Source organism: Poromitra crassiceps (genome assembly GCF_964638095.1).
Source record: "Poromitra crassiceps genome assembly, chromosome: 8".
Classification (NCBI taxonomy): Eukaryota; Metazoa; Chordata; class Actinopteri; order Beryciformes; family Melamphaidae; genus Poromitra; species Poromitra crassiceps.
Genome location: NC_139629.1, coordinates 10,997,123 through 11,022,585, shown reverse-complemented (window position 1 = coordinate 11,022,585; position 25,463 = coordinate 10,997,123). Strand labels below are relative to the sequence as shown.

At 44.4% G+C, this 25,463-nt stretch overlaps 1 protein-coding gene across 1 annotated transcript in view; it reads right to left on the bottom strand.

The window, feature by feature from the left end:
• Positions 1-25,463, bottom strand: part of thsd7ba (thrombospondin, type I, domain containing 7Ba) — a gene marked incomplete at both ends in the record, with an annotated part of 184,365 nt that overhangs the window by 61,275 nt on the left and 97,627 nt on the right. Inside the window, 2 exons of the mRNA XM_083641453.1 lie at positions 7,543-7,734; positions 24,969-25,072. Coding sequence (XP_083497579.1) covers positions 7,543-7,734; positions 24,969-25,072 — 296 coding nt within the window. The remainder of the gene's footprint in view (positions 1-7,542; positions 7,735-24,968; positions 25,073-25,463) is intronic.

Below are 25,463 nucleotides of genomic sequence, written 5' to 3'. Positions count from 1 at the left end.
GAACTGGGATGGTCAGCTAGGCTAACTAGCTAACCTAGATAACTCAGTATAGATAGACTAGACTGCGTTTTTTCAGTTGATAGCACAGCGCTAGGCTTCATAATATTAGCTTCCTTCTCTCTTACCTCGTCTTTTTCACTGGGCTTCAGTCTAATGGGGGAAAAAACAATGGTTCTTTGGCTGCGCCCATTGAGGTTGAACTCAACCAATTAGATTATTTCTGCCTCCAGAGCAGCTTTGTCTAAAGAAAAAAGTTTTTTCTCCAATTTGCAAGTTTTTCAACGTACATGTACAGCTACAAAGATCATTCAGAATATCACCCAACCAATGTGATTAATTAGCTGCCAAAATGGCTTTTAGAACAGAAACTATTCTGAAGACAATTTGGCCAATTCTGCCAAAGTGGATGGTACGGAATTTAAAATATGCCATGCAAATACATGTTAGAGTAGTGCACAAAGCATTATACAGCAGTTTTACTTCATTCTCTTTAGAGGAAATTAATATAACATGCAAATGAATATCAAAGTGCTCTATGACCTTTAGCAAGGAACCACTTTCCCCAATATGATGCATACTGTATGCAAAGTACTCTAAATCTCCCCGGGGGAATGATTAGCGCATGATTAAATTATAAGCATTTTATTTGAAGTCCCTCAAGGAAATTGTGCCGCACATTCCCTATACTGTATGTGTTACATCACTGCAAGCCCTAAAGCTTTGAGTGGAATAATTATTTTTCTGGGTCATGTCAATAGCAGTGACACCTTTTGTATAACTACAGAGCACCATTCAGAGGACATTATTTCCCCCCCATTAAATCTCATTCCTATGTTATATTATACTTGTGTGTCAAGTCAACTGTATGCAAATGCACAGCAGGAGGGAACACTGGGACCCCCTGCTTGTCTTCATGATGGCGCACAAATTGCCGAAGAAAGAAAGTCGCCCTGTCTCTCCTGTCATACATGTGTTCCCTTTCTTTCTTTGTTTCATTCACAGCCTCTCACCAGCACAGTGTGCGGTGGCCATTACTATTTCATGGCCGAGGGTTGCACAGGCAGAGCCGTCGTTTTGAGAGTTCGACAACTGAGGAGAGATACAAGAGACTTTATTATTGCCCACGCAGCAATGTGGGTTGTAACTGTTTGATACTGGCTCAGTTCCAGTGCAAAGCGGGAAAGAGAGACAAAACAAACACAGCACCATAAGACATTACAACAACACGCACAGGGTAAACACACGAGCATGACAGGTACAGACAGGGGGGCTAGCAGGGGGAGTTGACTGTTGAGTGACTGCTGCTGGAAAGAAGCTGTTATTGAAGCGGGTGCTTTTGGTGGATATATGGCCCTATAGCACCTTCCAGAGGGAAGAAGCTAGAAGAGAGGTGGTGGGCTGGGTGGGTGGGAGGGGTCTCTGGTTATATTAGCTGCTTTATGAACAGTGAGTTGACTGGGGGAAGGTCACACCCAATGATGTTGGAGGCTTTGGTGACGATGCAGTCCAGGTTCATTTGGATGTGGCTCTCTGAGCTCCCATACCAGACAGTGAGAGAAGATGTGAGGATGCGCTCTATAATGGCTTTGCAGAAATGGACCAGCGGCTGTTTTTTGACATGATACTTTTTCAGTTGCCTGAGGAAGTACAGTCTTTGCTGGGCCTTTCTGATGATATGGGTGGTCTTGATATTCCATTTGAGTGTGTTGCCGATAGGTGCCAAGGACCTTATTTTTTTTTTCCCGGATTTTTTTAGGTGCCAAGGAACTTGAAGGAATCTGGCCACCAAGCCTAAAGCAAAATTCCACCCTTGGGATAGTTTTACGCTATTTTAAATCATCAATAGGTGATGTTCGGTGCATTTTTTGGTGCACCTGCTTTCCCTCAACCTGCCTCGTCTACTTCTACTTGAGTCAGAGTGCCCTTTGATAACCCCCAGAGAACGTGCCTGAACTTCTTCCATTCAGCTGTGGAAAGAGCAATAACAATATACAGTAGTGACAGGAGCAACAGAGTATTCCCAGTTGTGTCACTGATGCAACACACAGTCATGTCTCGTAGCTGCATTGTATTGTGGTCTATTGAGGCTGCTACCTGTGGAGAAATTGATCTCTCTGCCTCTTCTATGATGGGTATCTCTCTGTATGACTATGGAACGTCAGTGCAGAATGGTGAGTCTAGAAAGAAGCCCTTGCTTTTTGATTCGATGGGGCTGAAACCAGGTTTACCATGGATGTTTTAGACATTTTCTCTGCTATTAAATGTCCTGCGCTAGAAGTGTCTCAACGTGACATCATGTTGTCTATATTTTCCAGTTATCCACGAGGATACATATCTAGTTTATGGGTTGTTGTGGTGCACATTTTCAAATTCCACATGCCTCTTCCAGCGAAGGAACTTTGATTAGACATTAGCACAACCAGCATCAGGCTGTGGGAAAAATAGGTACACAAACTTTCACTCCACAGCGGTTGGCTGTATCACTGCAGGCTATTCCACACAGCTTCCAAGTTTGTACACTGCAAATCATCAGGGCTTATTGGAGCATGGACAATGAGGGGAGGGATTGGACGTGCTAGTTCACACAGCTGACGGATGTTCGAGAACAGCTGTCACAGCTGTCAATCATTACCTTATACCTCCTTTTTACACCGCCAAATAACTATTAAAAACAAAATCATCTGAAAAATGAGCACTTGAACATACATCAGTGTGATAAGAACAACCTAAAATGACCTAGCCCAAGTGAGCTTGCGCCAATTAAGCAAAAATAGGCCCTAAAGTGTTTTAGGGTCCTTTAGCATCTAACACACACTCCATAAACCAGCTCCATCTCATTCATCTAATGAGGAGGAAAATGAATGTATTTCACACTAAAGACCTCTATTTGAGTGGCTATTAGTGGCAGACTTTCAGCAGACTTTACTTGGTGGTACTTATCATTAGTCCTGTCCATTCTATCTGATGAGTATTATTAGATTAGCATGAGCAGGGAAGCAACACAGCAAGAGTTCCTCTCAGACACTGTCACTTCCAATATGTTGACGAGGAACAGACACAACCTGTCAAGCTGTCCACCGGCTGCTCACCAATGTTTCCTATGATTGATTAGCTGTCCTGCCTGATTAAATGCTATTATCTCAATGTGATGTGTGTTGTTTTGTCCTTATGGTTATCTTGCCATCTCGCATCGACGCTGATGGCAGTGTTGCTACTACTATGTGTAAAAAAATAATCAACGTATCTGCATGTTGGCATCAAAGCTATCCAAATAAACACTTGTATTTGATAAGCGCCGCCCCCATGTCCCGGCGCAGGATTTAGTTTAAAGTTTCTAACGTGCCACACAGAGAGACAATTCAGCTTGAGCTGCACTACAGAGAGGCTTAGTTACGCAACACGCCAGACTGGACCTGGGCAGATAAGAGCCTCACCCATACTGAACCGGGCCAGACTGGACCTGGGCAGATAAGACCCTCACACATATTGAACCGGGGAGTGGGAGGAAGGACACCTTAAGATAGCACTGCAATCCCTCCACTTCACATGGCCGAGTTTGGGGTTTTCGAAGGCCAATATGATACTGGTATTTTTAGACTATAACCGCTGATAGTTTTGAATGATACAGTATGTTTGATATTCACCATTTTCATTGTAAAACAAAAATCCAAACATTCAGTGTTTCTCCCTCCTCTTGTCAGGCCTCTGAATCCTTTAGGGCTATATGTAGCAGCTCCTTAAGGGACAGTGACCCACCACAGCTATTCAGTGTTATGGAAACTCTGGGATATATTACAGTCGGACTCAGGAAGAAACCTCCATCATATCAGCAGTGGACCACATGACAGGCAGATATCCAATACTTAATGAAAGGCCAATATCAGCCAGATAAATGGGCAAACCCATTAGCCCTACCCCACATACTGAATGAACAAGAAGAAAGCTAGCACACACCATATTGTACTTTACACTCTTAATTAATACCCTGAAAGTCGGTGGTTACTTTCTTAGGTTCAAATTAATACCTGCTGGTCCTCACAGTCAAAAGTGTTTGCAGCAGGCCTCCAGCCTCTGCCCAAATGTGACAGCTATAATGAATTATATTCCCCAAAGAATAAACAAATCATGGGGTAATTATCATAATTAAAGTAAACACCTTGCCTCTGCACTGTAAAATAAAATTGGCGACAGAATCCCTTGACCTGAGCCAGATGGAGGGAAGGAGAGAGAGAGAGAGAGAGAGAGAGAGAGAGAGGAGAGAGAGAGCAGCATTCTTCCCAGGCCAGCACCAGTATCCTCTTCCACGGGCCCTGGGTGTCCTCTGCCTTGCACAGAGTGCCCAGCGAGCAGCCCATCTGTTTGGGCTTCTGCAGAAGAGGGTCTGATTGCACATTTTCCTCGCCGAGTGTGAGCTCACCACTGCCGAGCTGCAAATTCACCCACAATCTGTTCAATCTACGCCACTGCTGGTGGCTAAGCGCCAGTCGAATAACCTCCAAAAGCACTTTTGTCAGCTGAAAATCGATGTATTTCGGTATATAGTATGTACGTATGTATTTTATAAGTAAACATTTATTTATATGGCACATTTCATACACGGGGAAACTCAATGTGCTTCACATAAAAGCAACATTTGAAGGCAGCGTCTGTCCATAAACACACTGCCAGAGTATTGTGTAGGTCAGCATTGATGTTTTTGAGGGGAAGCTTTTCTATAAGGATAAACAATGTTTTTTAATGGAATAGTTGCATAGTATACCTTTAATATTGATGCTATGTTTTTTGGTTCCAAACCTCAATGTGAACAATGAAAATGTATACTAGCTATGATACTTGATCATGTCCCAGTAACAACGTCAATACGATGTGTGAGGTTAATTGGTATTTGTTAATTGTTTGAATTTTATAATTTAAGATTAAGTGTAATAATGGTTAGAGACAAAGACTAGCTATATCAATAGGCAAAACAAGTAACCTCTGTACCAACTGAGCTGAAAACTGCAGCAGTATGCTGCTCCAGACATGGCAGGCACAGCAGCTGCAAGCTGTACTGGCCATTGTGGCCAAGTTCCAAACAAGCGGCATCTCCAGTTTTCCATATCACTGTCATGTCAAGTTTGAGTGTTCAAACCAGTATATGGGTTACGTATTCTGAAATACCAAAGCACAAAGCCATGCACTACTTCCTCAAAGAGCGGCTTTCAAAGTGAGATATTATGTGCAGGGTGGGAATTTCGTTATTTTAGGGGCAAGGCCATGTGGCCTTCGGTGTCGCAAAAAATGTTAGGGCACAAGGCCACATGCCAGAGCACAAAGGCTCTATTGACATCGTGAAGAGCGATTTTTCTAAAATGTGTGTTAAAATGAGCCAATGACACATACTTTGCATCGGGCAGGCTAAACTGAGACTACTGATGCTTTCAAAGCAACTGACAGTAGCAGGCTGGCAGCAGGGCACTGCCAAGGTGGCCATAGGGATCTCAGGGCATCACGGCCAGAGGGAGGGGCAATGGTGGCCATGGTGTGTACTTCCCACCCTGATGATGTGTTCTTGATGTTATCTTTGTTTGTTAAGGTCTACTGCAATGGATCGATTTAGACTACACGGAATTAAGCTTGCAATGCTTACATTGTGCTCATTGACAGTGGTTCTGTGGCTTACTATAGCCTGTACTTTGATCATTTACAGAAGCCTTGTCTCAGTGCCTAGGCTTTACAGAGCTTAGCTTGTTGAGTGCATGAGTGGGCGGGGAGAAAGGCGACTAGCCGGACTGTTGGACTCCTTCAGTGGGGTTTGATGGGAAACTTGGAGTCGGATGTTAAGATTGACTTATACCAGAACATACAACTGCAGACACTTGGTATGTCTCGAGCTTGAGAGTCACGATTTTGGGGGCTCGCGGAGCGGGCGATTTCCATAACTGCAGCCATGGCGCATCATCTCAAGAGTCTCCACCCTAGGAATCCTATATTTTTTTGTTAAAAAAAATTGGCTAAGTGGGGGGCAGTGTGGGCGGTGATGTGTGTCACGATTGTGATGTCATCAGTGATGCCACTGAGCAATTGATGTCATCAGTGATGTCACTTGAGCAATTGTGATGTCATCAGTGATGTCACTGGAGCAATTCTTCTTCTGTGGTGTTTTATGGCAGATTGGCATCCTTTATGTTGCATTACCGCCTCCTTCTGAATTCATCCATCCACTGTTTCCCCTCCTTTCTGGCTGCCTGAGGCTATATAAGTGGTGGGAGTAAGTAGGGAGAAGAGGACAAGTAGCGCATCATCTCCAGAGTAAGTGGTGATAGTATAAATAGGGAGAAGAGGACAAGTGGCGCATCATCTCCAGAGTCTCCACCCTAGCGCTCGATTCCTAGTTTTTACAATTGGCGGAGCCTGCGGTGCCATATCTCTAATATTACATCTTCCAGGTATGAATGTGTGTGTGAATGTGTACAGGGCAGTCCTGAATAAAAATAAAATCAAATAACGATCTGTGATAAAATGTTGTCTGCCGCTGTAGAATATTACTCACAAAAGCTAATATATAGCTACAATGCTAACATGATAGTTAGCATTAGCATCTACTAACATAGATGTAACGTCAACCTAATATCCAGTACACCACTGCTTAGAATGGGCTGCTCCAGACAGAGTCTCGTTACGCAGATGGTTTTGTTGGAGCTTGGAAAGCCAAAGTCCAACACTATGGCAATTAAAAGTGAATATTTTACCACAAAGAAAGTCATGGCTAATCAATGTGTCTGTGCTCTGTAGGCAAAGTTGTGTATTAATGTTTAGCGTTAGCATAGTGTGTTGCATTAACTATGTACAAGACCTCAAAGGCCACACAGTATGTTCACTGTCCATCAATTCCCCCCTGACAAAGAAAGGTAAGTATTAAAGTTGGTTTGCAGAAATTGAAGAACTGACCTATACCGTGGCCATTATGCCCCACGTCAGCACCTGTTCCTCACACATAAACCCAACTGACCTCGGGCTGATTTCATGTCTTGGATTTTTAAAGAGCATTATAGGAGACAGGGCATGTTTACTACAGCCGCTTACGGCATTGGATCAAATATTCATGAAGACACATATCCAGCCCGGTTTAGAAAGCACAGCATGTGATTCAGACGTAGACCTGAGCTAACAGTGCTGGGACAGTACAGAGTTACAGTAACAGAATCAGAGCGAGAAAAGAGATTGGGAGTGGATTACCTTATTATTGTCAAAGCACAGCAAATTTACAGCACAATGAGAACAAGCTGCACGGAGAAGGAGGTTGCTGAGGTAATTTTAGTACTGATCTAATGGTCAGGCAATATAAGCTGAAATGAACACCCTGGAGGTGCTTTAAGGTAGTATAAAGGTGATTATATGTGTAATTTGGGTCCTAGGAGTGGAGTAAAGCACTTTGAATTTCCCCAGTAGGTGGAGTGTGTTTTTCCTTTCTACGTGAGAATGCTGCTCCACTAGCAGTAATGGGAGCATTATACTGAAGCAGTGTCTGGGTCTGTGAACAGGAGAGTGCTGCGTCTTTACCTGTGAGCGAGCGCTTGCGGCTCCGGGAGCTGCCGCATCCGGCGCATTCGGTGAACTTGGACCACGGCGTCAGAGCGCAGTCGTCCTTGCAGGCCACACGGCACGGTCTGACCTGAGGGGGCAGCACACCGGCCCAGCGCAGGCACTCCATCATATCCACCAGCTCTCCATCCTCCCCGACGCACCGGACTCCTGCGGACATAGAGGTGGACAAAGATGGCACTCCAATTAAAGGGGCGCAAAGTCATCCGTGACTTTTATTGACCTCCGCTGGGAGCGGGGAGTTCGACAACATCGACAGATCTCGACGTACTTACGGTGTCCTGTAATTGACGCAAATAATGAAGTCACAATAGAGAGCGTATGGTACAGTGGCTATTTAAGGCAGAGATCCAACAGAAATATCTAGTGAAGATCACCATGCATAATATTGGAATAAGGATAATGCGTCGTCGTGTTTTTTTTGACCGGAGAAGGTAACAAGTCTTTGTTTGTCAGCGGGCGAGCCTAGGAATCGAGCACGCGAGATGCCTAGTAGCTATAAAGATGCATACTGAAATACTAACTTCTTAACTAAGACTGGTTCCTCGGCTGCCTTTGAGGACTTTTTGAATATCCCGTGGCACAAGTATGGTGGGCAACTCTTTCCTATCCCTCAATGGAGACAGAAAACTGTCAAAGTGGCGTCCACTTTTTGTTGGAAAGGACAGAGCTTGCTGCAGCTGAGGAGGACAGAGTAGATACTGTAATAAAGCTGCAGCTGAGGAGGACAGAGTAGATACTGTAATAAAGCTGCAGCTGAGGAGGACAGAGTAGATACTGTAATAAAGCTGCAGCTGAGGAGGACAGAGTAGATACTGTAATAAAGGCTACAGCTGAGGAGGACAGAGTAGATACTGTAATAAAGCTGCAGCTTAGGAGGACAGAGTAGATACTGTAATAAAGGCTACAGCTGAGGAGGACAGAGTAGATACTGTAATAAAGCTACAGCTGAGGAGGACAGAGTAGATACTGTAATAAAGCTGTAGCTGAGGAGGACAGAGTAGATACTGTAATAAAGCTGTAGCTGAGGAGGACAGAGTAGATACTGTAATAAAGCTACAGCTGAGGACAGAGTAGATACTGTAATAAAGCTGTAGCTGAGGAGGACAGAGTAGATACTGTAATAAAGCTGTAGCTGAGGAGGACAGAGTAGATACTGTAATAAAGCTACAGCTGAGGAGGACAGAGTAGATACTGTAATAAAGCTGCAGCTGAGGAGGACAGAGTAGATACTGTAATAAAGCTGCAGCTGAGGAGGACAGAGTAGATACTGTAATAAAGGCTACAGCTGAGGAGGACAGAGTAGATACTGTAATAAAGCTGCAGCTTAGGAGGACAGAGTAGATACTGTAATAAAGGCTACAGCTGAGGAGGACAGAGTAGATACTGTAATAAAGCTACAGCTGAGGAGGACAGAGTAGATACTGTAATAAAGCTGTAGCTGAGGAGGACAGAGTAGATACTGTAATAAAGCTGTAGCTGAGGAGGACAGAGTAGATACTGTAATAAAGCTACAGCTGAGGACAGAGTAGATACTGTAATAAAGCTGTAGCTGAGGAGGACAGAGTAGATACTGTAATAAAGCTGTAGCTGAGGAGGACAGAGTAGATACTGTAATAAAGCTACAGCTGAGGAGGACAGAGTAGATACTGTAATAAAGCTGTAGCTGAGGAGGACAGAGTAGATACTGTAATAAAGCTACAGCTGAGGAGGACAGAGTAGATACTGTAATAAAGCTGTAGCTGAGGAGGACAGAGTAGATACTGTAATAAAGGCTACAGCTGAGGAGGACAGAGTAGATACTGTAATAAAGCTGTAGCTGAGGAGGACAGAGTAGATACTGTAATAAAGCTGTAGCTGAGGAGGACAGAGTAGATACTGTAATAAAGCTACAGCTGAGGAGGACAGAGTAGATACTGTAATAAAGCTACAGCTGAGGAGGACAGAGTAGATACTGTAATAAAGCTGTAGCTGAGGAGGACAGAGTAGATACTGTAATAAAGCTACAGCTGAGGAGGACAGAGTAGATACTGTAATAAAGCTACAGCTGAGGAGGACAGAGTAGATACTGTAATAAAGCTGTAGCTGAGGAGGACAGAGTAGATACTGTAATAAAGGCTACAGCTGAGGAGGACAGAGTAGATACTGTAATAAAGCTGTAGCTGAGGAGGACAGAGTAGATACTGTAATAAAGCTGTAGCTGAGGAGGACAGAGTAGATACTGTAATAAAGCTGTAGCTGAGGAGGACAGAGTAGATACTGTAATAAAGCTACAGCTGAGGAGGACAGAGTAGATACTGTAATAAAGCTACAGCTGAGGAGGACAGAGTAGATACTGTAATAAAGCTACAGCTGAGGAGGACAGAGTAGATACTGTAATAAAGCTGTAGCTGAGGAGGACAGAGTAGATACTGTAATAAAGCTGTAGCTGAGGAGGACAGAGTAGATACTGTAATAAAGCTGTAGCTGAGGAGGACAGAGTAGATACTGTAATAAAGCTGTAGCTGAGGAGGACAGAGTAGATACTGTAATAAAGCTACAGCTGAGGAGGACAGAGTAGATACTGTAATAAAGCTACAGCTGAGGAGGACAGAGTAGATACTGTAATAAAGCTGTAGCTGAGGAGGACAGAGTAGATACTGTAATAAAGGCTACAGCTGAGGAGGACAGAGTAGATACTGTAATAAAGCTGTAGCTGAGGATGACAGAGTAGATACTGTAATAAAGCTGCAGCTGAGGAGGACAGAGTAGATACTGTAATAAAGCTACAGCTGAGGAGGACAGAGTAGATACTGTAATAAAGCTGTAGCTGAGGAGGACAGAGTAGATACTGTAATAAAGCTGTAGCTGAGGAGGACAGAGTAGATACTGTAATAAAGGCTACAGCTGAGGAGGACATAGTAGATACTGTAATAAAGCTACAGCTGAGGAGGACAGAGTAGATACTGTAATAAAGCTACAGCTGAGGAGGACAGAGTAGATACTGTAATAAAGCTGTAGCTGAGGAGGACAGAGTAGATACTGTAATAAAGCTACAGCTGAGGAGGACAGAGTAGATACTGTAATAAAGCTACAGCTGAGGAGGACAGAGTAGATACTGTAATAAAGGCTACAGCTGAGGAGGACAGAGTAGATACTGTAATAAAGGCTGAGAACAGAAGGCAGGATTAAACTTAAATGGGAAACATTTGGCTTAAAAACAGAAAAGGTCGAAGCAGCAGTGTAGCTGTTATGCTTTTTCAAAGTTATAAATTTTGACCTCTAATTACAGCGCCTCTATCAGAGTAATTTAAGTTTGTAAAACACAAGAACGCATTACCAAAATTTATTTTCCAATTTGGACCAGTGGAGATAACACATTTGAGTTTAAATTTTTTATTTTAGTGCTCTCATTAGTCCAGGTAGTGAAAATGGAATGGAGAGCTAGCTGTGTGTGTGTGTGTGTGTGTGTGTGTGTGTGTGTGTGTGTGTGTGTGTGTGTGTGTCTGGAGATGATGCGCCAAGTGTGAACGGTTCTCGAGACATGTGAAGGACACACACACATACTCACTCAGAGTCCATGCTTGTGATGACGTGAATCATGAGCCACCTGACTGAGGGACTCACCAGGTAAGAGGTTTGAATCCTAATGTGATTCTTCCTCTGTGTGTGTGTGTGTGTGTGTGTGTGTGTGTGTGGGGGGGGGGGGGGGGGGGGGGGGGGCTGCTTCACCGTGCTCTGTGCTCCGTATGTTTTCCTGCTTTTTTGTCCTTTGCCAATCATGTCTGCAGCCTAATCAGCAGTCCTACCAAGCGCGAGGGGGATCATTTCCCTAATTGCCAACATTGACATTTCAGAGTGCGTGGCATTTGGCATGGAAGAGGAGGGGAAATATCACACAATGAGGGACGGAGCTCCTCTAATATGGCTTCTTGTTTATCTAACCAGCCGTGTTCAAATAGATGACAAATAAAGTGGAGGGGGGGGCAGTGTAGGAATGTTATCATGGAATGTGTCTCCCTTCCCCCCCTATGAGGTTTCATTGATCGACAAACATGCCTTTAACCCATCATATTGATTCCCATTTGACTTTTAAATTTCGCCCTCCGACAGAAAGCGCTGGGCTGCTGCTGCGCGTCTTGCTGAAGCTGTGTGGGAGGGTGGTCCACATTAAAGAGCTCTTTAAGGCATTTAAGTACAATTTACATGCAATGCTATGGGGGGGAAATCATGTCGATATGACTTGTTTTTCTCATTGGAGTTTGTCTGGCTGGTGAAATGAAATGAAAATGCGTCTCTTACTGTAGGAGTACACGGCTAGTTGATGCTTAGTTCACAGAGTGGGCTGGCTGCTTGAAAGGAGCGCTCAGTCTTTGAAGGGACTCGTCGCACCTTGCCTTCAACCTAGTTGAAAGGGAACGTTGCGGCCATGGAGGCAAAAGGACAGTCTTTAATAATCACATTTTAATGAGATTGCCTCTCTGTGGATAGCCATTATGCTCCAGTCCCACAGCTGCTTTGACCCAAAACAGCAGGTTATATTTTATATCATTACATGGACCCCAGTTCTTCCATCATCCCTTCACAGGAACTTTAATTTCTATTTGTTCCTGGGCGAAAAGTAATGTGGGTCAGACTCACTGGACCCAGACCCTTCCTACAAGGCAGTCTAGCAAAGAGAAGTTTGATCTCTTATCATCATTTGCTAATTAAGATTTGATCGCTATTACACTTGCCTGAATAGAACAGTGGCAGTTCCGCTCAGAAAGGGTTTTAACGCATCCAAGCGTTTATGACTCATGGGTTAATTGGCTTAATTCAAAGGTGTTTTAATTAGTGAAAAATAAATCGCAGCCAGGTGTTGAAGTAAGCGGTGCAGGTTTAGGAGCTGTCATCTGAGAAAATGTAATAGAAGCTTTGTGGAAGTGAACTGTGCCAGGGGTCTGTCTGAGCCATTTCCGCCTTCCTCCACCTGTTGTCATGCTAACCACAGAATCAGGGTTACATCTAATAATAGCCTGATTAAAACCATCCCGGTCCGTGAACTGTGGTTCGTTCTGTGGATCTGTCTGGACTCTGAGCTCTGCACAGTCATTTCAGTGGGGAAGCAGTCCTTCAGCCAATCAGCGTCGGATCCAGTCAAATCCAAATCCACTTGGAAGAACGGCGAAAACGTCTTTTCCACCAAGAAACTGTTCCATAACTCCTGTTCTTGTTTAATTGTTGTTATTGAGTCTATTGCTACAATAACTGCACTTATGGCTGTCTAAACTTGACAAAAGTTAACGTTACTGCTCGAGTTGGAGAGCCACGGAGGCAGCCATTACTGTTTTGCCAGCGGCGTTCCTGATTTGCCGATTACGGTGTCAACTACGAGGCAGGTCCCTGATTGACCCGTCTGCGTTGTGGATTCTGAAAATGCCACACGGTCTCACAGAACGAAACTCAAATGTGAGTTCACGTGACCGGATGGTTTACCAGGCTATACATCTACTGTATAACCATAATGTAGAAAACATGCTATAGTGTCAAAGCTAAACCACTCTAACCCACCTCCCTCTCCATATGACTACTCTGTCACATACCACTTTCTTACCAACGACCAGGTTTAGACCAGGGTTAGGCCAGCCACACCGCCACTGTTGTCAAAAAGGCCCAACAGCGACTACACGGACTCAGGCGCCTGAAGAAATTTGGGCTAAGGCCAAAAATCCTCAGGGACTTCTACAGAGGCACCATTGAAAGCCTGCTGACTGGCTGCTTCACCACCTGGTACGGGAACTGTACCACCATGGACCGCAGGGCGCTAAGAAGAGTGAGGCGCACGGCCCAGCACGTAACAGGATGTGAAGATAATCAAAGACACAAACCACCCCCACAACAGCCTGTTCTCCCTGTTACCCTCAAGGAGGAGATACAGGGTCCCAAAAGCACGCACAAATCGATTGAGGGACAGTTTCTTCCCACAGGCCACGAGACTCCTTAACATACACAAATAGTGTAGTAGCTGTACTGTACTGTACTGTAGCTGCTACCATTACGTATGTCTAATGTTTAATTGTATGTTTAATTAGGTATATGCTATTTGCACCTGTGGAAACAGAATGTTAATTATGTTTAATTATGTTTAACATATGTCCATGCCATTTGCACCTACAGTATGTGCAGTGAATATGTCACTGTCTTTGGCTTGTCTTATTGCTTTACTGCCTTATTGCTTGTTGCTTCTCTTGTTTTCCTGCACCTATATGCCCTGTTATTTTGCACTATGTTGTAACGGAGTCTACAGCACAAGAATTTCACACGTGATACTTGTACTACGGAGTGACAATAAAAATCTTGAATCTTGGTTACTTGACCCATGTTCTACCCTTCTTTTGTCAGCACAGGTTAATCCAGTCATGACAATTCAGACCTGACCCGGCTCACAACCCGGGGGAGATGTGTCATTATGGATCCCACTCATTTTCCATACAAGATGCGCCCTCTACGTCTGATTGGGTTGGGTTTAGGCATGAGGAGTGACGATTGGTTGGGTAACAGTTAAGGTAAGAATATCAGGCTAAGAATATATATCAGAGGCAGAGTAGGGCAGTTCTTGTATGGAAAATGATTGGAATACATAGCAATTAGCATAGGCTATTAGCATAACAAATAGTAACCCGCGTATTGCCATTCAGACTGAAATGAACGCTTGTCCGACCCTGGTCCAACCCCCGCCAACCCGGGTCAGGTAAACTGGGTTAACCCTTTCATACACAAAGTCAACCTGGGATTAACCCTTGGTGTGAAAGGGGTATTACTGTATAGAGGTAGCTGCACTGAAAGACATCTACTGTATGAGCTCATTACCGACCACCAGATCACAGGCATCCTGGAATTGTCTCCTGTTTAGGGAAAGAGTTTAGTTTTTGGGGCCAGGGTAAAGATTCAACCTCTCGATCATCTCTTGTGTTATTTAGGAATGCATCTTATCTGTGACCCCTGGAATGTCGGGCCGGTATTCACCTTATTCACCACGCCCACTTTTTCTCTCTTCCGCGTTCGACGCAACGTATTTGTTCTTCCGGTTCAGCGCTAGTTGGCGGCCATTTTCAAAATAAAACGTCAGTATGAATGAAGTTTGGCAACATTCAGAATTAAGCTACACTGCGGCCAACTTCAGTTACATGTTCATAACGTTACTGCTGCGAGGAGCCGATGGCTGTACCCGGTCGGCATTTAACGTTAGTTACAAAAGCACGTCGACAGTGTTTTCTCACTGCCAGTAGCCTACAGTAGGGTTTGACAGATAGCTAGTCTGACCGGTGTCAGCACAGTCAGCGCTCACGGTCCTCGCTGCTCGTTAAAGATTTCCAATAGGCGTTATTCTGATAAACTGGTCACATATATGTTACGTTCTCACCCGACAAATATTAAAACTTTAAAACAGTTTGGGGTTTTTTTTAGCTTGAAAACAGCTTTTTTGCAAGTCTAAATAACTGCGGTAGGCGTACTCTACTTCCGTGTTTAAAACCGGAAAGACGATTACGAAATAACATCATGCAGAAGCGTCCTTGTATGGGCAAAGAATAAGGTGAATACAGACCACCGACCTCTTCTTGAAGGCATCATTGAAGTCGCTCATTAGCATTCTCTGGACATGCAGCCTTGCATCTTGCATAGGGCTGGAGAGCACTGAAAATGGGAGGAAGTATTTAATCAGGGCAAGGGCGTATTGGCATTGTAAAGCACAGACCTTATGGCTGGTTCTTCCCTGATACTAGCCTTAGGTGCCTGAGTCGTGTTTGGGGGTTTAGAGTTTATCCGGCAATCTGATTGGTCACAGATGCTGACAACGCTGATAATTCTTGCTTTATTATGGCTAAACACTACTTCTTTTAACCAGGGAGGGAAAGTTTCTCTCCTTGAGGACAACCAATACTTCCTCAAAATCCCCTTACATTTACTGTACATTTTATTTCACCCCTTAATTCATGCAAAATGAGTTAAGGGAGGAGAGACCCCATCAGAAAACCCTTAAACAGCGCTTAATGTTTTACTGCTTACTTTCAGCCTAACATCCCATCAGGACCTGCACACCGCCAGGACTCTGAAGCGGTCTCGGAGAATCAATGGCCAACCCCTCCCACCCAGGCCACAAATTATTTGAGGCACTCCCCCTTGGCAGGAGACTGAGGTCTGGCAAAACCAGAACAGCCCCGACGAATAAGGAATTTATTATAACACCCCCCCCCCCCGACATGATCCTACCCCCCCAGACTTTAATGTCCCTTTAAAAGACTGCACATTAAATGTTTTGTTTGTTGTTTTGTTTTTGTCTTCTGCTACTGATGTGACCAATACGCTGCATACTTAATTCCTCATATGTAATCTGGTTACTTACTGTGGCTGTTAAAGTGAATCGGAATCTAATTCAATGTCAAATTTAGGGAGACAGCAACTTTCCATTAATAATTCATCAATAATAACCCTGTTAATCATGCACAAAAAGCATGGGACATTCCTCAATTACTGTACTAGTGCGTGTCTCTACGAATCACATGAATAAATCCCTTAAAAAGCTATGATACTAACCTTATTTTTTGAAAGCTGTAATTTTGAATGTTTAATGAATGTTTATGTAATGAGATATGAAGGGAATTTCAAGGATCAAATTAAGGGGTTTGGTTTCATAGGAATTCTATTCTCTCAGGTATTATTGCTCTATTTAAACCAACCCGGGCTCATTCCCAACTCGTCCTATGTCGACTATTAGTCAAATCCCTTGGTGCTCGCTTCCATCTACCATTTGATGTGACCTGCTAGATTAATTAATACACTTGGCTCATAAACCTATATAACAAGTTATTTCAGTGGTTTCTCAATAAATATAATGCCACATGCCATCAGTAACCCCATTCCCATCAAAACACAGCTCAATAGCTTTCTAGAGAAGTTTATTTCATGTCTCTCTAGCCCCTTGTGTTGCTGCATACTGTAATAGCCGAAGCCTTCAAAAGTAGCCCGGGGTCAGAATTCAAAGGGCACTATTGCGGGGGGGTACGGTGGTGCAGTGGTAAGCGCTGTCGCCTCACAGCTCGAAGGTCCTGGGTTCGATTCCCACCTGAGACGCTGTGAACGCTGAAGGAATGCGTGCCCGTCCGCATGTCCTCGAGTGCCCACCGCCCGGGTGGGGTCGTCAAAAGGGCCTTTCTGTGTGGAGTTTGCATGTTCTCCCCGTGCCTCCCAGGGGTTTCCTTCATATAGGAACCCCCTCACCAAAACATGCAATATCCTGGTTGCTAATGTGGTTCCTCATCTGGTCGTTAAGGGTGCCTGTTCAGAGGGAGGGGAACTGGTTGGAATAGCGTGAACCTCCCACGTGCTATGTCCTACCGGTGAAGCTTCCCCTGTCAGGTGAAAAGAAGCGGCTGGCTAACTGCCCATGTCTCGGAGGAAGCATGGAGCCAGTTTCGGCTCTCCCCAGATCAGCAGAGGGTGGAGTAGCAACCAGGATAAATAAATTAAATTAGCACTAATGGGGGATAAAAATGGGATAAAAAATCGGGGGGGGGGGCACTATTGCAGTACAGGAACCCCCATGTTCTTCATATTGACATATGCTACAGTACTCTCCAGGTTAAAGGCCTTTCCAAAAAGTCTTTGGGCCCTATCGTTGTACGGCGCTATCGTTTGCGCGCCTCTTATTGCTATCTTCCCAGCGTCTTAAGCTATCATCTGCCTCCACTGTCCAGTTTTGCGCTGGGATGACACAGGTGTAGGCAAGGCCCAGGCGTGGCGGTGGGCCTCTAGCCTATCATGTGTCTCGCGCAAGTGTCATTTAGCGATGTGGGGAAGATACCGTCGGTATGTGTCGAGCGCAAAGAGAGGTTTGGGCGTTGCCGGGTCCAAAATAGGCGTTCCAGCGCAAAGTGTTAGAAAAAGGGGCCTTGGGTGCTCTCAATTTTAACGCCAGCAAATAGCTGGTCTTAGCGCAAACAACCCCACTACGCCAGGCGTACGCCTGAGCGCAGACAGTATTCTCCATGCAGTGCAGGAAATCCTTGCTTGGATCCATTTACGCACGGCATGGATGTCACTCTCCTCGCGCCTGCACACACTCTTCTCTCCTCAGAATGCCATGTTGATTTTCAACTATAGCCTACATTGCAGAAAAAACACACCTTGATTTAAAAATGAGAATTTGTTTGTCATGGTTTTATTAGGCTACATAATTCCCGACCATACAGGTTTGTGGTGTGAGGTAACAGTAGATTGCTTTTGAGAAAGTTGTGACGCTGTTGTGCCAAGCTGCCTCTTCCCACCCTGGCCGCCCCAAAACACCCAGGGCACCGACCCGTAGTGTCCGGCCAGTACAGTAACCTATATATTTATTTTTTTTATAAAAAAAATTCCCGATTTTTTTATCCCATTTTATCCCCCATTAGTGCTCACTTGATTTCTCAATCCTGGTTGCTACTCCATCCTCTGCCGATCTGGGGAGAGCCGAGACTGGCTCCATGCTTCCTCCGAGACATGGGCAGTCAGCCAGCCACTTCTTTTCACCTGCCAGAGGAAGCTTCACCGGTAGGACATAGCACGTGGGAGGATCACGCTATTCCAACCAGTTCCCCTCCCTCTGAACAGGCGCCCTTAACGACCAGAGGAGGAACCACATTAGCAACCAGGATATTGCATGTTTTTGTGAAGGGGGTTCCTATATGAAGGAAACCCCCGGGAGGCACGGGGAGAACATGCAAACTCCACACAGAAAGGCCCTTTTGACGACCCCACCCGGGCGGTGGGCACTCGAGGACATGCGGACGGGCACGCATTCCTTCAGTGTTCACATCATCAGTACAGTAACCTCTTTCCCTGCACGCATGCAAGACCAGCTTTAGAAGGACCCCAGTGGAAATAAGCAGGCTTCTAGTTTGTAACTTTAAGCTGCTTTACTGGGCTATCCTTGGATCATTTTACTTTTGATTTACATATTGTGTACTTTTTTTTACTACTGTATTGTAAATTTGTAATGGTTTTTATGCATTCTTGATCCGAAATAAACCAAAAAGCTTCTCCACAGCGCGGATGGCGTGATCGCAGTCAATTCTAAAGCCACCTATTTCTGAAGAAAATGGTGAAAACGACATACCCAAACTAAAATGCTTACTGTGGCTGAACCGCTAGGGTTACAGACAACTGCCTGACCTTTTCTGAAAGGTAAGACTTTGAAGTTTCTGTTCCAAGTGTCAGAATGACTGTATGTGTTACTGACCCTGAGTAACACCAGCTCAAACACAGTGGTTGATTCTCGCCTAGAATAAAAAACACTTTTAGAGTGTAAACAGTTACCTGTGGTTGTTGTATTTATGGCTAGAAACCCAATGGAGACATAGCCACAGGCCTTACCACATCCCAACTCAAAGAAGATGAAAAAATACCAAAACATGAGTATTTGGCAGTGGTTTTTGTAGGGAGATACCTAGGCGGATTTCCAAAAAGCCATTATAAAAAGCCATTTGAAAAAGCCAAATAATCTGAAATGTTGTCTTTGTCTTTGTACAAAGACAGCTATAACTTCTGCTGTGTTGATCTGATCTGAAAAAGGAAGACATGGTTCGATGCGCAAGATTCAGCCGGTTAATTTGGTATGTAGCATGAACAGTATTGTTCAGAATTAACTACCTAATTAATCACATAAATGACAGATGAACAGCAAAAAATCAGAAACGTAACGCCAGGGTTACGGTGCCATGCAAGAGGTTTTAACCAGAGTGGACAATTCTGACACACATTGAAATAGGCTAGAAGTAAAATCTCACACATTCCTACCCTATAAAGAAACAAATATTCTTAGTAGGGCTGTCAGCGTTAACGCGCTAATCGCGATGCGATTATGGGCCGACCATAACGCGTTATTTGTTTTTAATCGCGTTAATCACATGCCGCTATTTTGTCCCTTCGTCGCACCCGTACTTGTAGTCAAGCCGTTCGCAGCGGCTTCCTGTCTCCTGCCTGCATGCATGGAAGAGAAAGACAGCAGTACGCTTCTAAATGGCTCGTTTTACTTTAAAAAACTTCCCAAATGGCACAGTGGACAAGTCAAGAGCAGTAGTTTGCACCTTGTGTAAAACGGAATTAAAATATCACCGAAGTACATCGAGTTTGAGCTATCACCTAAAAGCTAAGCATACCGAGCAGCTAGCGGCCAGCTAGCAGCCAGCTAGCTAGCGCGAGACTCATCACTCATTCTTCCTTCAGAGTCTCGGATGCGCGGGTCCTCTAACCACAGGGAGGTCGGCTCCAATGGCTTCACGGGATATACACGTTATCAATACACAGTTTCCAATACCGAGCCATTATTCACATGGAAGTGCCAAAGTTTTTAGATCAGACACAGCCTTCTTCGGCTGTGTCATTTTGGGTTTAGACTGCTCCACAGCGCCGCCACCGGAAGTATCGGTTCAGGGGCGTAATTTTGTAGACATTGTTACCTCCTGTCTACATTGCACTTCTATTGAATTGAAAATAAATCTAAAATTCAAGATCACAAAGTACATTTATTTGCATTAATTTGATTCCCAATCACAACACACTGGTAAGAATGATTAATATCTAATTAAAAATGCTTTGAAATGCAAAATAATTGCATTTTAAACATGCGATACAAAGATGCGATTAATCGCGATTAACTATAGTTAATCGCAAGATTGATCGTGATTAAGAAAAATAATCGTTTGACAGCCCTAATTTTTAGATGTGGCGATAAAACGATAACAATATATATCGTCGATAGAGACGTCATCGATACAATAAAAAAATAGTTTGATAGAACGTTTGATAGAGCTCTTCCCTCTGCTCTGTGGCTCATACAGCCAATCACGTCCCTTATGAGTGACACGGAAACAGCCAATCATTGAATAGACAAACTCCGGGCGTGCACCCGCCCCAGCTCATAAACAGCCAATCATGATCCCTTGACAATGGGCAGTGCTAGCAGTTTGGTCTCACCCAGCACCACACCACCATGTGAAGCAACAACATAGAAGAAGGAGATCAGTGCACCAAATAAGGTGGTTAAATGCAACCTTTTTATTCTCATGTTTTTTTTATTAATAAAAACGGGTCATTAAAATGATCAATAATTATCAATATTGACTGATATGAAATATTTTATATCGATATAGTTTTTTGCTATATCGCCGAGTCCTATTTTCACTTCTGTCCAGCTGCAGCACACACCTATAGATATACTGCATAATTAATATTTCCCAACTTCAAATAATGAATAATTAATCTATGCATGCATGGCCAAATGGTTGTTGAGGGGTTAAAAGGCACCAATACTATCTAATGTAATTTCTATATGTAGATGTATATGTGCTCCTGTACGACAGCGCACAAAGACTACAGCTCTGTCTCCTTGCGTTATGCTGAGGTACTGTACCGCTCTCGCTGGTTGACTGGGCACAATTTACATACTGCCTACAACTTTGGCCTATTTATTCAGCCATATGCTGATGAAGCAAGTCTGTTTGCACGCCAACACTCTCCGGCTCCCTCATTTGTATCTGTGGCCCGGAGGGTTTATTTAAGAACTCATTTGAACTGCTGGTGCACCTGAAGATCTGCTGCTGCAAAATATTACTAAATTACGGCGGTGTGGATGCATGGGAGTGTGTTTATGTGTTGTACAGTGCAAAGTTTACAAGACTATTTTGGAAGTCAATTCAGGTAAAACACATCACGTTGTCTAAAACGATATTTCCACTCAGTGTCTGTAATGACCAACATTTTCGCGATTCCAACCTCATACTTAAAGTTTTTGAAATGTCACAGGTATTTAACTTAGCGCTCTCCTAATCAAATTCAAATAGGTAGCTCTAAAAGGTCAAAGAGGGCTACTCTAAACCTGGGAACGCCGCCAAAGTTCTCACACCCTCGCCGAAAACTCATATAAATTCACCTGAGAAATGTCACTCAGTGCCGGGCGCCGAGAGGAGAGGGGCGAAGGAAAGTTCTCAAGGCGGCACAGTAAACAACTGAAAACTTCACTCGAATTGTCTCAGTAAATTAGACACGTTACGGGCCATGGCCGTACCCCCAGAAGATTCTCTAGTGTTTCCATGTGTTTCCCTTTCCCTGTGTTCCCATTGCTCCCCCGTCTGTCTGTCTCTCTCTGTCGTTAGGCTTGTTCCACATTAGCAGTTATGACCAGCGACTGCTTGGTCCGTTGATGGTTAGAAAAGTTGTCCGACTTGCTCCGCAGATCCGACTGTGTGAGCCACGGGATTCTCGTGAGAGCGAGGCGGGCGCAGTCACTCCCCACCAACTCCAAAGCTCCGAGCATGATGGGCAACGCCTTGAGCTGAGCGCTCATTGGTTCATCACAGTTGTATCACACACACACACACACACATACACACACAGAAATTATGTCACTCCATGAGCAGTATGCCATTTTATTAGAACACCATGTCATATTTTCCATAAATGTCAACCGCCTTTAAACAAAACTGAAAAAGAAGAAAAAGCGCAGTGAGTGTGCCATCTTGTTGATGCCTCGCCTGACAGCACTTGGCTACTCTCGTCTGTTTTCCAGGCGAGGCAGTCATCTCAAACGAGCCTTATGTTTTGTTTGTGTGTATTGGCGTGGGCGTGGTCTCCTTTCCTCGTTCTCCTGGCTCCCGGCTCTGCTCCTCCTGCACCTGTCTGCATCATCACCTCTCCCAGTCTGCTCACTTGCCTCTCATCAGATCAGCCTGGAGTCTATCCACTCAGTATATCCGCTCTTCAAACATTCTTCACCAGACTGATGTTCCAAGCACTGTGGATCATCGCCCGCCTGCCTGTCTTCCTAGCTTGTCTCGCTGCCTGCCTGCTAGCAACCTCCTAGCCTCCAAGCTACCCTCATCCCACGCTCATGCCAAGCGGCGCTCCTCCTTACCATCACTCACGCCTGCTGCCACCAGATTCCCAGTTCCCTGCCATCAGCTCCTCATCCAGATCCTCCTTCACAATAAAACATTTTTCCTCCCAACACCAGTCAGCCAACCAGAGTCAGTCAGCCAGTTTTGGGGATTTATTGTGACATTTTGTTAGTCTGATGTCAATCTGAATTGTCAACTCGTTTCACTCCATTTCCTTCTTCAGTCTGACATTGGCCCCACTATAACCGATTTCCATAGGGGAAATCCCCCAGGGGAATTCCATTTTCCCTAACCAATCACTGAGACCAAAACGCATCTGCCTGAATATAATCCAGTGGGGAGAACACAAAAAACATCTCCCCTTTGAATAAATGCCTTCAAAGCAGAGTGTTGTTTGGATTTAAAAATAAGGGGTACATTTAATCGATTTAAAACAACCTCGATAGCGGTGCTATCTCATCTATAGTCTATAATTACTTTTTTATGTTTTTCCACCATTTTCTTCCCAATTGTACTTGGCAAATTCCCCCCCTGCTACCCTGGTCACTGCTCCACCCTCCTTCTTTTCACCTGACAGCGGGAGCTTCACTGGCAGGACGTAGCACGTGGGAGGATCACGCTATTCCCCCCAGTTCCCTTCCACTCCGAACAGGCGCCCCGACCGACCAGAGGAGGCGCTAGTGCAGCGACAAGGACAAATACGCTCAATCCGGCTTCCCTCCCACAGACACCAGCCAATCGTGCCTGTACGGACGCCCGACCAGCTCAGCAGGTCCGCTCAGAGACACGCGGTTCTTCATCGAGGACGGTGTACGGCAGGGTTGTCAGTCAATCTCATTTTAGTTCACGGGCCACATTGGACCCAATTTGGTCTCATGTGGGCCAGACAAAGAAAATCAATGCATAGTAACGTATAAATAACAACACCTCCAAATGTTCCCGTTCTTTTAGTATAAGAATTAGGCCTACAGGTACATTTGAAGAACACGGTTTCAAATAGGTTTATCTCAGCAACCATAGGCCTATCATTTTAGTCTCAGCTTAGTCAAATAAAAGCACAAGTATTTTAGTCTAGTTTTAGTCAACGAAAACTATTCACATTTTAGTCTAGTCAATGAAAACGGTTGCATCTGCTGATGCGCTTGCACTAGTAATGGTAATTCGAAGCAGTGTTGGCAACTCTTTCCCAGGGAAAGTAGCTAATGGTGACTCTGCCCACCCGGGCCAGTGTCGGCGTACGGCGGTAGCAACGACAAGTGGACCGTATTTACAGTCCCTGCTCAGCCCGCAGCTGAGGGGAGAATGGAGGGAGGCTGGCTGTGCTGTGTGGAAAGCACTCAAACCTCTCTGGATATAACAGACAAGCAAGTAGCTGTACCTTTTGGGAACACAAGGGCTCATACACATATAGATAAGACCCTTAGCTAAGACTGGGCGGGTTCTGTTGTAACTACTGTAAATGTTTTTAAGACAGCTACATGTCAGCTACATCTATGATGCTGCAGCACAGGAAACTGAACTGCTGCATTGAGGGGGGAAACAGTCTATAATTAGTGTTAATTTTGTCATCTATTTTTAAATTTAGTCGTAGTCTTAGTCCTGTGTCAAATGTCCTTGTTAGTTTTTATCATATTTAGTCAACCTCCTCCTCTTTTTGTTTAGTCAAGTTTTAGTCGACTAAAAGTTTGAGTATTTTAGTCTCGTCTTAGTCAATGAAACTAAAAGTCTGAACATTTTAGTCTCGTCTTAGTCTTGGGGGAAAAAGGTAGTCGACTAACATTTTTCATCATAGTTTTCGTCGACGAAATTAACACTACACACAATCTGCACAGAGACGAATGGCACCGACATGCACCTGTCTGTTGACAAAGGGAACATCCACTTCTGATGTAATGAAATTAATTTTCACAGGCATGATACATTTCATAGCTTCATAGGATATTGTGGAGCAAAAGAGGGTTTCTTTTCTTCCAAAGAGGTTTTTAAAAAGTTTAAAACTCTCTCTTCCAATTTGTGTGTGCACGCCTGAAGTGTGTGTGTGTGTGTGTGTGTGTGTGTGTGTGTGTGTGTGTGTGTGTGTGTGCGTGCGTGCGTGCGTGCGCGCGCGCGCGTGGGCATGTTTTCTTGTGGGTCTGCTACTGTAGGTGTGCAAGGGGTCTATTATTCTTCCAGCCTGCTGCTAAGATTCACTGCTGCCATCTAATTTGTTGCATTCATTAATAAGAGACGCGCTGCTGTGATGAGATCGTCAAACAGCAGACAGGTTCATCTGGCAACGGTCTCTGGACAAATTGGTGTTTTAAATTTTTCATTTTGCTATCACTTCTGCTCGTTAAAGGAGCGCTTCTGAAAGGGCTATTAAGTCTCATTAAATGAAGACAGTGCAGAGATGTTTGAACAAGGCTTAGACTGGTGATGTGGCAGCCTGGCAGGTGTAGAGAGAGAGATGGAGCGCAGGACAGAATAGATCAGAAAAAGAAGGAGAACACTCGCCTCTTGTCTCTAAACCGTTTCCACAGGCTTCCCCGGCTCCAGCTATCCCCTGTCGAACGGAATCTGGAACCAGCGTGCAGCTGTTCCACTTGTGTGTCCTCCACCTGCATGTCAGCACAGAGTGAACAGAGTCACTTTTGACTTATTTATACTTTATGTATTGTGATAATTATGTATTGTGATAATTGTGTAATTTTTCTGGTGCAAAACAAATGGCCTGGAAATGTGTGCATACACACAAAATGTGACTGCAGCATTTGGCATAAGAATAAGAGTAACATACTGTACTTTGACTGGCATTCATAGACCAGTCAGATCATTTAGGCTACATTAATCACATTTCTTTCGGTCAATAGAGACAAGCCAGAACATATACATTAGGGGTTTAAAAATAGATCCCACTTATAATGAATTCTTGTGTTCATACTGGGAGCGATTGAACCTTATTCACACAGTGGCCGTTTTGCCTCCTTGGGGTGCAAAACTCTACCTGGA